Source organism: Ambystoma mexicanum, chromosome 5p, assembly GCF_040938575.1.
Source record: "Ambystoma mexicanum isolate Mex_15411 chromosome 5p, UKY_AmexF1_1, whole genome shotgun sequence".
Classification (NCBI taxonomy): domain Eukaryota; kingdom Metazoa; phylum Chordata; class Amphibia; order Caudata; family Ambystomatidae; genus Ambystoma; species Ambystoma mexicanum.
The window spans coordinates 1,016,307,802-1,016,322,275 of NC_090930.1; the positions used below are offsets into that span (position 1 = coordinate 1,016,307,802).

The window sequence follows — 14,474 nt, forward strand, 5'->3', positions numbered from 1 at the left end:
ACGTCCTCCGGGGGCGGGGTGGATGTTGGTTGACGCTTTTGGTGTCAGCCGGTAGTTACAGAGGAATCAGTATAGTTTAAATTCCCATGGGGCTGCTTGGGCCTTTGCAATCCTGAGGACTTTGTTGATCGTTCTCATGAACCGGTCAGAATCCCCATTTGCCTGGGACCAACGTGGGATTAAGTGATTTGTGATTTGGAGGTCATCCATGTATTTTGCGAAATTGGCCCGTTTGAATGGTGACCTTTTGTCATTTTTCAGATATTTGGGTAGCCGTGTGACACAAATATCTTTTCTAGAGCTGAAATTATGGCTTGTGCCACTGTGGAATGTACTACGTCCACCTCCGGGTATCAGAAGTGTTCATCAATGGCGACCAGGAGGTAGGTCTACTCTTTTACTGTGCAGAAGCTCACGCTCACCAACTCCCAGCGTGACATGCTCCTTGGTGCTGATTGGATCTTCTCGGGTAGGGGTGGTGCTCCGGTTGTCAAACACAGGAGGCATGACGCAATGACTGTCTCGACCGTGTTGTTGATCTGTGGGAACCACGCTCAATCTCTGATCCTTGCTTTGGTCCTCACTATGCCTTGGTGGCCTTAGTGTGCTAAAGCTATTATCCTTTTCTGCATCTTGGGTGCTATCAGGATTCGGGTCCCTCTCAGGATGAAGCCTTTATCTGTGATGGACAGCTCCTTGCAAACAGTAAAAAAAAACAGAGAGAAACTCTTTTGCCTTTGATGTGCGGTTGTAGTTGTTCTGAAGAAGAGTTCCACACCCCTTCTAGGGTGGCGTTCTTCGTCGGGTAAAACATGGGTCACCGTTCGTGACTTCTACCAGTTCTGCTGTGCTCACTGCTTTTGATTTGGTCATTTTCACGATCAGGCATATGAGTTCTTCAGTTTCTGCGGATTCCAAGCCTTCAGCTGCAGTGGCAGCCCATGGATGTCTGGACAGAAAGTCTGCGTGGTCTGTTCCTGGTTTGTACACTAAGTCGAATTCATATTGTTGCAGCTGGAGCAGCCATTTTCCCACTCATGCTGGGGGTGTGGTGCCGATCCTGTAAATTTCCTGCTATACAGGTATAGATGAAAGTGTTTGCACCCCCACAGGATGGTGATTGCTTCCTTTTCCATATATGAGCACAGTTGTTGTGTGGGAGTGAGGGCTATGGACACGTAGGCTACCGGTCACGTGTCGCCCGATGGTGTGGTTTGGACAAGCAGCGCCCCTAGATCGACCGGGCTCGCATCCACATACAGCTCAGTGTGCAGCAGGATGTTATAGTAAGCCATCGTAGTACTGGCTGACAGTGAGTCCTTGATTCTGTCGAATGCTTCCTGGCACGATTGGTCCCACACCCATTTTGTATCCGATTTGGTTATGGCCTGCAGCGGTTCTGATAGCATGGCCAAGTTGTTAATGAACCTCTCACAGTACATGACCATCCCCAGGAAACTGCAGACTTCTGTGGCTATCGTGGGTGGTGCAGCTCCTTTGATGTCAGCTACTTTGAGTGGGTCTCCTTACACTACTTTGCTGTTGAATATATCCAAAGAAAGTCAGTTCTTCTTTGAGGAACTCACATTTGTCTATGTGTATGGTCAATCCTGATTCCTCCAACCTGTCGAGCACTGATGCGTGCTAGCCATGTGCTCCTCCTTGTCTTTTGCATACACCAAGATGTCTTCACTGACATTAAGTACTCTGGGGAGGTCTTGCAGGACGGTGTGTATTGATTGTTGGAATACTTCCGCTGCAGATGATATCCCAAAGTTTAAAAGTTTGTATCACCTTAGCCCTAGATGCGTCCAGAATGTGCTTGTGTATCTTGAGTCCCTGTGTAGCTTGAGCTGGTGGTAACCCGCCTTCAGGTCTATCTTGGAGAACACTTTGGAGCCTGTGAGTTCTGCGATTATTTCATCCGGTATTGGCATGATGTGTCTCTCCTGGATGATTGCCGCGTTGAGAAGGCGCATGTCTATGCATATTCTGATTTTCCCTATTATTGGGGAGACCCATGGCATCGGTCCTGTCACCTCTTCTATTATGCCGGCTTTCTCTAGGTCATGCAGTTCTTTGACAACTAGGTCCTGCATGTGAAAATGTGTTCTCTGGTGTTGTACTGCCTGTGGCTGGATGGTTGGGTCAATGTGCAGTTTGATCACCTTTGTTCAAATAGGTCTAGTGCACACCTTAGCTTATATATGAATTGGATTCAGATAGGTAGTGGGGTGCCGGGGAGAAAACCAACCCCAACACTGGGTTGTACCAACAAATGTAGAAACAACAGATGCCCACAACCTTGTGGAACTCTCCCGTCCCCTGCACACCCACTTTGTATACTCAGAAGAATTAAATATGCAGTAAGATACCATACAGGTAATTAAGATAAGAACCACCTTTTTATCTATGAACATCACAATTAGATGCCAGTTGTTGAAATTGGTAATAGACATTGTTATCATTGTCTTTTATGAAGGGTAGTTCAGATTTTCAACACATTCGTTACTGAAAGTCATAATTCTATTAAAGACACGGAGGCGAAGGATTATGCTTTCTCCCAACTTTACTGTTCAGCAGCAAAGAAAACACAAACATGAAATAACAATGCAAAACTAATAAAACTACAATAACCATGAAGTTTTTGAGTTTTGTAGTCCATGTCCATTGGTCCTCAAACTGACCATGTGATTCTAATAACCAATCAAAAACCAAGTCCTCACATAAAACCTTTTGTCCTCTTTCTATTCCTCCTCTTTCTTTGATCCTGCGAGGTTGTGTTCAGTACTTCTTTGAAATTCCCTCTGCATCCTAACTCAGATCCCGGATTGCTTGTTGTCCGTCGTCCCTCCTATAGAAACATAAAATTATAAAGGTGACTATAGACTTAAGAAAAACTGGGTGGGACAATCGTATACATAGGTACAACAAAAATGATATCTTCAATAAACCATTACAAATATTTTCTCATAAGCAGTATGCATAACACATAAAATATGATATATCACTTTCTACATTCATACGATTGATAGGGTGGGATAATCCTTCGCCTCCGTGTCTTTAATAGAATTATGACTTTCAGTAACGAATGTGTTGAAAATCTGAATTCTATGTCAAGACCGGAGGCTCGGATTATGCTTGTTCAAAGCTTACTTATCACTACCGATGTCACACTTTCCATGGGCTTAAAATAAAAGGTTTTAAAAGTCGATTCATTCGACCAATCTGCCGCCCTCATAATATCCTCTACTCTGGCTCCTATATTATATGCTTTAGTAGCCATCGCTCCTCTAGAGGAGTGGGCGCCATATTTCTCAACATCTATGCCCGCTTGTACCATCACCCATCTAAGCCATCTAGCTATAGTGGCCGGTGTAATCGCTTTATAAGGTCTACAAATTGCTATCAACAGTTGTGACTCTCCCGGGGGCCTAACCTCCCTCGTCATCTCCTCATATGCCGCTAAGCATCTGACTGGACATAATTTTGGTTGAGTTGGGAAAGACTCATAGGAAATAGATCTCAAACCTGTTTTGGTCCTCTTTGTTATAAGAAAGGTCACTCAGTTCGGACCTATACTCTTCCTGTTAACCTCCAGAGCCCTAACATCAGAGGATCTTTTGAATGCTAAAAGACATAAGAGCATAGATAATTTGCCTGAAATCGCTTTCCGTGACAACTCTTGATTATCCGGCCAAGATAAAAATAGTTTCAAGACTTTATCTACATCCCACAACTGATTATACTTAACACTAGGGGGTTTTAACATCCTTACTCCCTTTAACAAACTACAGATCAAAGGATGTTCACCAATCGCTATGCCCTCTTCTCTAGGGAGCCCCGCAGATATCGCAGACCTGGCTGTGTTGATAGTCCTGTAAGCCTTCCCCTGCGCTGCCATCTGAGCTAAAAAATTAGCCACGTGAACTACATCCGCTCTATCGGGATGAATATTCCTTTCCAAACACCAGCTATTCCAGCTATCCCATGCTGATCTATAAGCCTTGTGAGTCCGTGGGGCCCAGGATTCATTAATGATGTTCTCAGCCTCATTCGATAGTCCTGGCCTAGCCCAAGCTCTCCTGAAATCGCCCACGCTATTAGTCTGAGTCCTCCTGACCTCACTAGTGGATGACTGCGATCTCCGGGATCTCGAATAATAAATTCTGTGTTGGGTAGAACTACTGGGTTGTGATGTGTCAATTCCAGTAGACTGGGAAACCACGCCTGTCCCTTCCAGTCTGGCGTAATCCAAATTATGGATGCTTTTTGGCGCCTCACCTGCACTAGCGTCCTCGCTATCATGGGGAAAGGAGGAAACGCGTAATTTGTTTGGTGTTCCCAAGATTGTAGGAAGGCATCGGTCGCCTCCGCTTCCGGATCCGGTCTCCAGCTGAAGAACCGAGGAAGCTGTTTGTTTAGTCTCGATGTGAATAGATCGATCTGGCAAGGACCCCATTGTGTCATAATTATTTGGAACACTACCTCGTCCAGCTTCCAATCGCTGGTGTCTCTGAGGTATCTCGAGTTCCAATCGGCCACTTCGTTCATCTGCCCCGGCAGATATTCTGCCGTCACTGAGATTCTTCTGTCCAGACAGAGCTCCCAGAAATCTTTTGCCAGTTCTGCCAATAACCTGGATCTCGCCCCCCCCCCAGTCGGTTGATGTATCTGACTCCGGAGACATTGTCCATCTTTAACAGGACACAACATTGTGCTTTCTCCTGGGTCCAGCATCTCACTGCAAAGGACCCGGCCAACAATTCCAGGCAGTTGATGTGGAGCCTTGTCTCCTGGTCCGACCACCTGCCGCCTGTCGACAGGTTCCCGCAACGGGCTCCCCAGCCCCATCTGCTGGCGTCAGATTCGATAATAAGGTCCGGGGATGAACCAAATATGGCTCTCCCGTTCCATGCATCCATATGAATGAGCCACCATTCCAACTCCTCTCTCACCTCCTGCGAAATATTCACCTTTGATTTGTATGAATCGCCCCTCCTGAGGTGAGAGATCTTCAGCCTCTGGGGAGCCCTGTAATGCAGAGGCCTTGGAAATATCGTTTGAATTGATGCCGCTAGACAGCCCACCAATCTCGCGATGTCCCTCAACGACAGTTCTCCTTTCGCTAGAGTATGTCTCAGCTGCTTTTTGATGTCGTTCACCTTGTGAATGGGTAAACTGAGAGTTCCCTGTATCGAATCCACTATGAAACCCAGAAATTCTATTGACTGGACAGGTGTTACACTGGACTTCTCCCAATTTATCAGAAACCCCAGACTCTCTAAAACAGCTCTATAGCTATCTGAACCTGTTCTATTAATGTTTCTTTCTCTTACCACATCAGACATATGTCGTCTAGATAAATTATCAGCCTTATCCCTTGAGCTCTGAGATGAGATATTACAGGTTTCATCATTTTTGTGAAACACCTAGGTGCCGATGCCAGGCCGAATGGCAGACACCGAAATTCCCATATCGTACTCCCCCAGATGAACCTCAGAAACCTGCAGTGTTCCTCTGCTATGGGAATAGTCAGGTATGCGTCTTTCAAATCTATTCTGGCTAACCAATCTCCCTGAATAAGGGTATCTCTCAACAGATGTATCCCTTCTATCTTGAAATGTCTGTACACTACGTAACTGTTTAGGCCTCTCAGATTTATGATTGGTCTCGTCTTGTATCTTCCTTTCACTATGAACATATTGCTTATGTAACCTCCTACCTGACCTGTAGCGGGTCGTATAGCTCTTTTGTTTACCAAACCCGTAATTCTCTTTCCAGCAAGGCCCTGTCTTCCTTGCTCATCTCTAAACACTTTGGAGGTTCCCTTTGATAAGGTGTTTCTATAAAATCTATACAAAAACCTTGAGCGGTCTGAAGTACCCAGGGATCTCCCGATATGTTCAACCAATTTTGTAAAAATTGAGCAGTTCTCCCCCCTACCTCTGGGGTAATTGAATGTGGGAGTGATATTCTCACCTGGGTTATTCTGTTGACGCTCCCCTCTCCAGACTCTGCCTCTTCCCCTACTCTTCGATGGGAAGAAAGGCGTTTGCCTGCGCTCTTCGTGTTCGCGCCAGTTTGTTCTGTCTTGAAAGAATCGATTGAATTGGAATCGGCCAGCCGAGCGACCCCTGCCTCTGCTGGCCCGTCCAAAAACCTGTCTCCCGAAAACTCTCTTAAGAGAGGCCTGGGCCTTATCCAAGGCTGCGTAGGAATTTACGAATTTGGTGAGCTCCTTGATAAAGGAGTCCCCAAACAACTTTCCTTTCGCCGATGTGGCAGCTTCTGAGGAGGCTAATTCACTTAATTTAGGATCGATCTTTACTAACAAAGATCTCCTCCTTTCTGTGGTTATAGCATGATTAGCATTCCCCAACATGCATATCGCCCTTTGGGCCCATCCGATAAGAATTGTCGGGTCTATCGGTTCCCCTTTTACTTTTGCTTCTTCTCCCATCTGGAGAATCTTTGTGAGGGGTCCTGTCACATCAAGCATCTTATCCTGGCATGATCGCCAGGATCTATCAAGACCCTTCCTCACATCTTTTGTAAACTTGCTCATAAACGTTATCATTTTTTCATCTATAACAGGTGTATCGGCCGCACCTTCAGGGAGGAGTGGTCTGGGACATTCCACCCTCATCTTGCTTCTAGCCTCTTTGGCTAGCGGCGCCCTCAGGCGTTTCTTTAAATATGCCGTAATTCTCTTGGGTGGTTCCCATTCTGACGATCTGGGATGGATCAGTGCTTCCGGATCGAAATCCTCACCATCAGCACCATCCTCCTCAGCCTCTTCCTTCTTTCTATTCTTTGACGCCCCATGGCTTTCCTCTCCTGATGAGGATATCGATAACACTTCCTCTTCTTCAGGATATTCCTCTTCCCAATCATTCTCACCCTCATCTGAGGTTTTAGGAAGATGACTCTCGTCCCCTGCTAGGCACCATCTTACCCTTTCTCTTCTTTTTACCACCTTTATTCTTCGGTGGGGAGCCCGGGGGGGTGTGGGCTTCTTCCGCCCTATGGGCTGATTTGCTGCCCCCTTTGGATTTTATCCGTGCCTTAAAGCCTTTGACCTCCTCCAGGCCCTGAGAGAATCAGAGCCAGTCCTCCATCAGCACTATTTGCTGAGGATTATGTCCCAATGAAACCCCCAGGGCTTTCTGAAAGACATCAGTCATGTCTGAGTGGCTCCTCTTTTGGCTAACACTAGCCTTCCCTTCATCACTGGAGGAACTCATGATTCTCAGGCCCTGGGGAGTGTGAGAATGTGTATGTTAAGAACATATATATATATATATATATATATATATATATATATATATATATATATATATATATATATACCAGGGGCCTCCAAACTCTCTCAGTACAGAGAGCGAAATTTGTAGAGTATTTGAAATATCTTCCCTGGTCCTGATTATGTAAACAGATATAATAATAATATCAAATCGCAGGTTTTACCTGGGACTGTGCCCGTATAAGGTGCGGTATCTGTTGAAGGCCTGCAGGGGCGCTGTAGTGCTCTTGAACAGGACGCTACGTTCGGCGAACGGACGATGCGTGCTGTTTTAATCTCAAATAGTCAATAGAATATCAATCAGTGGAGCATACACACTCGCGTCAGGAAACAATTGAACTCGGGATGGAAAAACGAATGTACGAAGAAGAAGAGAGCGCCGGAACTACGCGGTCCCGTCGCGCTCTCTTCCGTTGTAATAGTGCCCTCTCTGATGGATCCGAGGAGCTGCGGCTGCCGGTGCAACAGCCCCGTCGCGGCCGCAACTCCCGAGAGCCACCTGACTGTAGCGGATATGCTCCGCCTGAAGAAAGAAAACACGCGCGCGTGTCAAGTAAGTTATTAAACTGTCATTCATCAAGTCGCACACATTCAGGATTAATAAAATGAAAAGGTACTTATCTCGCTGCCGAGCAGCAAAGAAAGAGGAGGAATAGAAAGAGGACAAGAGGTTTTATTTGAGGACTTGGTTTTTGATTGGTTATTAGAATCACATGGTCAGTTTGAGGACCAATGGACATGGACTACAAAACTCAAAAACTTCATGGTTATTGTAGTTTTATTAGTTTTGCATTGTTATTTCATGTTTGTGTTTTCTTTGCTGCTGAACAGTAAAGTTTGGAGAAAGCATAATCCTAGCCTCCGGTCTTGACATAGAATTTAGTTTTTACATTTCTATTTTTTTGTTTTTTAGGACAAATTACATGCCAATATATAAGGATCAGATAGGAGGAAGACATTTTGGAAGGAATGCCCATGAGAGATATATTCAGGTAATTACAAAATTTAGACTCATCACAGAATATGAAAGAAGCAGAGTAATGAATTCACCTACATAAGAATTACTAAATTGTAATGATTAATTATCCACTGTAGATGTGAAAAAGAATTAAATGCTGTATGAGAGCGTCTTTCGTAGATTTGTATTCATCATCTGCGTCCAGCGCCCATGGCAGCAAGTTGATGATGTGTAGTGTGTCATCTCCAACGGCCAACAACAAGTGAGACTGCATCTTTTTTAGTGTAGTGATGCCCTTATAGTACATGGTACATCTTGGCTGACTAATGATGGCTACAAATAGGAGTGTAAAGGGGCCATGGGCATGCCCATCTGTCCTTACGATTGTGGTTTTGGATATGGGCTAAATGTGGGTACCAATCTGGGTGGGGTAGATGGGCTTGGTGTAGCTGGCATGTCAGCTGCTTGGGGTGATCCATCACCCTCCTTTGGCTGGCAGTTCTGCGACCCGGACCAACCTTAGTAGTGATGATTGCTCCTCTCTTTTTTTTCCAGGACAGGAGGCACTGCTCAGGCCCCAATGATCATTCCCCTTGCCTGTGCTCATTTGCAGACACACAAGTGAGTTTTCCCTTGCTTTGCCTCGTTGAAGAGTGAAAGAGCCTTTTTTTTTCTTTTTGTGCCACTGCCCGTGTCCCTCAACAGCAGTGGTATGGTTATCAGTGCTGGGCCGTAGGCGCTCCAGCCCGGTAGTGTGGGACCTGGAGACGGCATAGAAATGGGTGCGCGGCATTGACACACATCCACACCGGTGCTGTTTGTCTGCGACTGCCTCTGTTGCTGGAAGCATGTCACTGTGTTTATTTTACATCATCATGTTCCCGTTGTGACGCATACATAACAGGCACTGCTATTATATGCCCATACACTGCACCATTTTGCAGCTGCTACCATTAATGGCCATTTAGTACCATTGCAGCAGTGTGTGACAAATGCCTTTGCTAAGCCTACACAAAAGCCAAAACAGTTAGCATTACCAAAGCTTGTTTAATATTCCAGGCTTTGTCCATACTTGCCAACCCTACCGATTTAGGCGGTAGGATACCGCTTTTTAAGCAGTCCTACCGCCTACCGATTTTTTTACACCAAATACCGATTTTGTTGGTAAAAAAAAAATATATTTTTTTTTTTTTTGCCCACGCCAGCTCGGGGGAGTCTTTCAAGGGCTCCCCCGAGCTGGCGTACCGGGAGAATGCCCGGCATGCAGGCTTTTAATGTCAAAGGCACCCACGGCGGTGGGCTAAAGCGCCCCTGCGCCGCGGGTGCCTTTGGCAAAAGGCGCCATTAGTCCCCCACCACGCCAGCTTGGGGGAGTCTTTCAAGGACTTCCCCGAGCTGGCGTAGCAGGAGAAGGCGTGGCATGCAGGCTGTTAATATCAAAGGCACCCACGGCGGTGGGCTAAAAGCGCCCCTCCGCCGCAGGTGCCTTTGGCAAAAGGCGCCATTAGCCCCCCACCACGCCAACTCGGGGGAGTCTTTCAAGGACTTCCCCGAGCTGGCGTAGCGGGAGAAGGCGCGGCATGCAGGCTTTTAATGTCAAAGGCACCCACGGCGGTGGGCTAAAAGCGCCCCTCCACCGCGGGTGCCTTTTGGCCAAAGGCGCCATTAGCCCCCTACCACGCCAGCTCGGGGGAGTCTTTCAAGGACTTCCCCGAGCTGGCGTAGCGGGAGAAGGCGCAGTATGCAGGCCTTTGATGTAAAAGGCGCCCACGGCGGTGGGCTAAGGGCGCCCCTCTGCCGCGAGTGCCTTTCACAAAAGGCGCCATTAGCCCCCCACCACATCAACTCCGGTGAGTCTTTCAAGGGCTCCCCCGAGCTGGCGTGATGGCAGAAGGCGTGGCAGGCGCCTCATTGTCATTGAATGCACCCGCGGCAGCGGGCTCATTCAATGACAATGGGCTGCTGACGTGCCCCATTCCTATCATTACCTCCTCGCCTGACTATTTTTGAAACTTTAAGATTCCTACAGATTTTTGGTCACAGAACGTTGGCATGTATGATTGTCTAGCCAAGCCCCTATGCACCAAGAGCTGATAAGGATTGCAAACCAAAGATCACGCACGCATGCCCTGCCATCTGATCTCACCACACTCGTTTTTGGGTGCAGCCAGAGCACCACTACGACTACTGCATGGCAGTGCCAGACAATGGGCCAAAAACGAAAATTACTAGATTATTGCGTCATTTGGGCATTTCCCGATCAGCCGTGTGCTAGCACGATAGCGATCTTATGAAAACTCTGTGGGCAGGGGCGTGGTCCGGATAGGGTGACCAGATTTTTTTTTAAACGGCACAGGTTAACTAACATAAAAGAAGGACTCACTTTCGACAGCAGCTCTAAGGGCTTTCACAGTTTGCCGCATACGAGCAAATCGAGCGGCCACTTTGGACGTCTTTTTGGCTTTTGCAGGTTGTTTACCAGCGCAATAAAAATAGCTAGTTCGTTTCTTATCCAGTCTAAAATATGTGGCTTTTCTACTCTACAAATATGTCGACAAATCTATTGGAATTTCACACTGTATTTAAGTTAAATAAGAGATAAGAATAAATGAACGCACAACCATGCAACAAAAATAAAGCACAAATAAAAAAAAGGTTAATGTGTCGCGTTGTTTGAGCAGAGTAAGAAGTAGTAACCGCTGTTATTAGTAACCGCTGTTATACGGAAGCCATCGCCGGCAAACCGTCCTGGGCAGCTGTCTGCTGACGTGCTGCGGAAGGGGCGGGACTTGCTGGCCATGCCGCTTGCGCTTTCTCTTCTCCCTGGCGACTGATAGATTCTGTACCTCAGCTGTGTCTGTGCCGCTTGCTGGGGCTCCTGTTTTAATTCAATATCATGGCGGTTCTGGAGCTGACTTCGCTGGAGAAATCGCTGGGCCTGAGGACGGGGCACAAGTATAGCGCGCAAGGAGACCGCGACACGGTGAGGGCGTGTGCCTGTAGCCTAGGCTGTGCGGATCTTTCGTAGGATTCGGCGAGTCATTCATTCTGCTGTCTTTGCCTGTATGTAACATTAACTGGAAGATGCGCAACACAATGAAACCTGTGCTCCGCACGCAGACAAGCTGGTTCCGCTTAGATAAAGCATTTTGCCTGTGCCATTACCGAGGGCACTAATTAAAGACGAATGCATCCCGAGTCCCATATTAGAAGGGGGGAGCCGTTCTAGCGCAACATGTTACATTTCTCAATTCAGCTTTGTGCTGCCTTGTTATCGAAAATGACGTGCGCTGGTTTACAATGCACGCCAATAGGGAAACGCAACGTTTCTTGTAGCACGTCACACTAGTATAAGTTTCCAAATACTACCATATGGCTTCCTTTCATTTATATTTAGGCTGTACCCACAACCTTATAGCCCTCCTAGAAACGCATTCTATGGGTACTTACCCAATCCTGGGAGTTCTTCTTCTTCTTCTTCTTTTTTTTTTTTTTTTTTTTTTTTTTTCTGGAACTTGTTTGAGTTTCCTAGTGGGAGGGGTAGAACTACAAGTCCCAGAATGCAAAGAAGAACCACTGGATAAGGATTTACAGATTGGACTGAGTCGTGATGACAACTAGCAGAAGGTATATCTAGGGTATTAAATGATTTGATATATGAAAATACATTAAGAAAGCTGTTCATTTTGTCTTTATAACTTGACAAATTGCGGTATATTAAATTGCAGGGCACCCTATTCGGGCCAGACCATTTTATTACACACATTTTAGTTATTGTAACGTTTATTATTTCCATGCTTCCTTAGCTTTGCAGGTGGTCTTTGTTGGCGAGAAACCGTTTTTTCGGTTTTTCTTAATTCCTCTGTTTATCTAGGAGCTTATAAAGTTCACACTAAACAATTGTTACTAGACACCGAGAAGAGCATAATGGAATCATGCAAGATAGTGGGAAGGTGGAAAGTATACGCTTGAAATTGAAGCAGAGAGGTCGTTTGTTGGGCACATAGTTCTACAGAGTAGCACCCACAACTAAAGATCTTATGAATGCAGGTTCCTGGATGACGTTGAAGTTGGCTTCTTATTCGAGCATCAGTTTATTAAAAGTATTTGGTATCCAGAGTAGTAGCTTTTTTTCGGATTGGGGTGGGGGTGAAATAACCATTAATGCATTTGAAGGTTGAGTAATGTTTAAATAAAATGCTCATTTACTTTTAGCCATTGCCCTTCTCTTACGAGTGGAGCTACGATAACATGTTTATTAATGCAGGTATATTTTTTTTAATCATTTGTAGTCTTTGAATTTGGCAGGTAGGACGGTTGGCATGAAGTGCGTTTGCATAGTCCAGCTGTGATATGACCAGATCCTCCAATGAGTGATTGCCTTGTTGGGTGAAATAGAGGATATTCCAAATAGATTTGGGATTCCCAGGGGAAAGTAGGATTACTATTTCCGTAATACTAGTTTGTTTAGAAGAGGCCTCTGAAGTTCTGAAATATCCCACTAGATGGGCAAGGAAATTCTCTTATTTTACATATTCCAGCTAACGCCTCATGGTGGCGGGGGACCGAATATTTAAGTGCTTTCTATAATAGGTGCATGTCACCATAAGCGCACTTCATATTTGGTGCTTTGCTGCCAGCCATGCACAGTGAAACTTTATTTGCCATTTACTGCAAACACAGCAAACATCCCCATACTCGCCAGCGAGATAGTTTCGTGCAAATGATACTCACCCTGCCTATGCAAGTGGGATAGAAGATTGTTTGAGCCCTATAGCCATGCTTTGGCCGTTTCACAACAACTGGTATTTGTGGTGGTGTGATTTTGCACATTGCTTAGTGGTTTCAAAGGCCCCGGGACACCAGGCTTTTCACCTTTTTTGAAGCTGCGGTGTCAGTGTAAGATGTCTTTAATTTGATTCTGACTGTGAGCATGTGTGTCAGGAGTTTTTGCATTCCTGGGTGGTCTTGGAAAGTGGGGAGGTGAGCTACAGAGATGTGATGTGGTTGGATGTGACATTGTTTAGTGAAATATACTTCACCCAAAGTATTCCAGTATGGGTTTACCACCACTCCCTATTAAAAATCTGCAAGCAAATGTTGATGCTAGTCGTGTTGATGATCTTACGTTTGCTTCTTCATGCATCCTGATGGGGTGTTCACAGGAACTGTTATGGACATTATCTCCTGGCATAGAATTTAGGTTTGCCGTTTTTGTTTGTAATGAAGCTCTTTTTCCTACTGCTCAAAAACATTTTCTGCCATAATGGGCACATGAAAGTATTTGCTAATCTAGTTTGATAATGCCTGTGTAAACTGCCAAAGTATTACTACACTTAGTTTATTTTGTAACGTTTCTTGTAAGGGGAATCACCCTACCTCTCTACCAAATGCTTTCCTTGCTTCCTCCGTTATTAGGTGTGAAGGAGTTTGACAGTCACTCTGTGGAGGAAATATTATGTAAGAGCCAAGACTAAACCGGGTAACATTTCAGGGTTCAAGTTAATAACCAGGCATAAAATATGCACTCTATATAATTTTCCCTTTCCAAGAATTATCACACAATGTCTAGTGGTGTAAAAGCCAAAATCACCGCCATATGATCCAATAATCAACCTCTGGCAGCAGAGATCAAGATGTGATTTTTTAATTTTATTTCTTCAGACCGGTGCAGAAATTGACAGAAAACTGGCATAGTTTCCCTGACTCAAAAATGAGGGCCCTGTGCACATAAACCTCTGGGTTTTAATAGGGGCTTTCAGTCTCTTATGCAGTGTAAGTGACTTCAATCCAGCACTCCAACTAAGTCAATGCCTAGTATGGGATGCCCAATGGAAGCTTATGTCAAAGTTCTTTAAATCTGGACGATGAACCCTGATATAACGCCCCTCTCTTTGAATCCCCCTGACCTCACTGAGCCAAGAAGTAGGTTTGTTTTGCAAAGTAAAAGGCTTATTTGAAGAATTGAACAATATATATATATCACACTTATGAATAAAATATCTGAATTGCACACTTATGAATATGAACGGTGATCAGCAATGGGTAACATCACAATATCAACCTCTTTTTTATCAGTTGGGAGTAGGAATAGAAAGGATAAGGTAGCAGATAATACTTTGTATGATTCAAGGAAATGCAATGACGGGAAATAATGCAACACATAAATAAACTTGATATGGTTTCAGTCAAAATACAATATAATCACTT

At 45.3% G+C, this 14,474-nt stretch overlaps 1 protein-coding gene across 1 annotated transcript in view; it reads left to right on the forward strand.

The window, feature by feature from the left end:
* Positions 1-11,015: 11,015 nt before the first annotated feature.
* Positions 11,016-14,474, forward strand: part of EEF1E1 (eukaryotic translation elongation factor 1 epsilon 1) — an 80,805-nt gene continuing 77,346 nt past the window's right edge. The window contains exon 1 of the mRNA XM_069613489.1: positions 11,016-11,247. Within this exon, the coding sequence (XP_069469590.1) occupies positions 11,161-11,247 (87 nt within the window). The 5' untranslated portion in view covers positions 11,016-11,160. The remainder of the gene's footprint in view (positions 11,248-14,474) is intronic.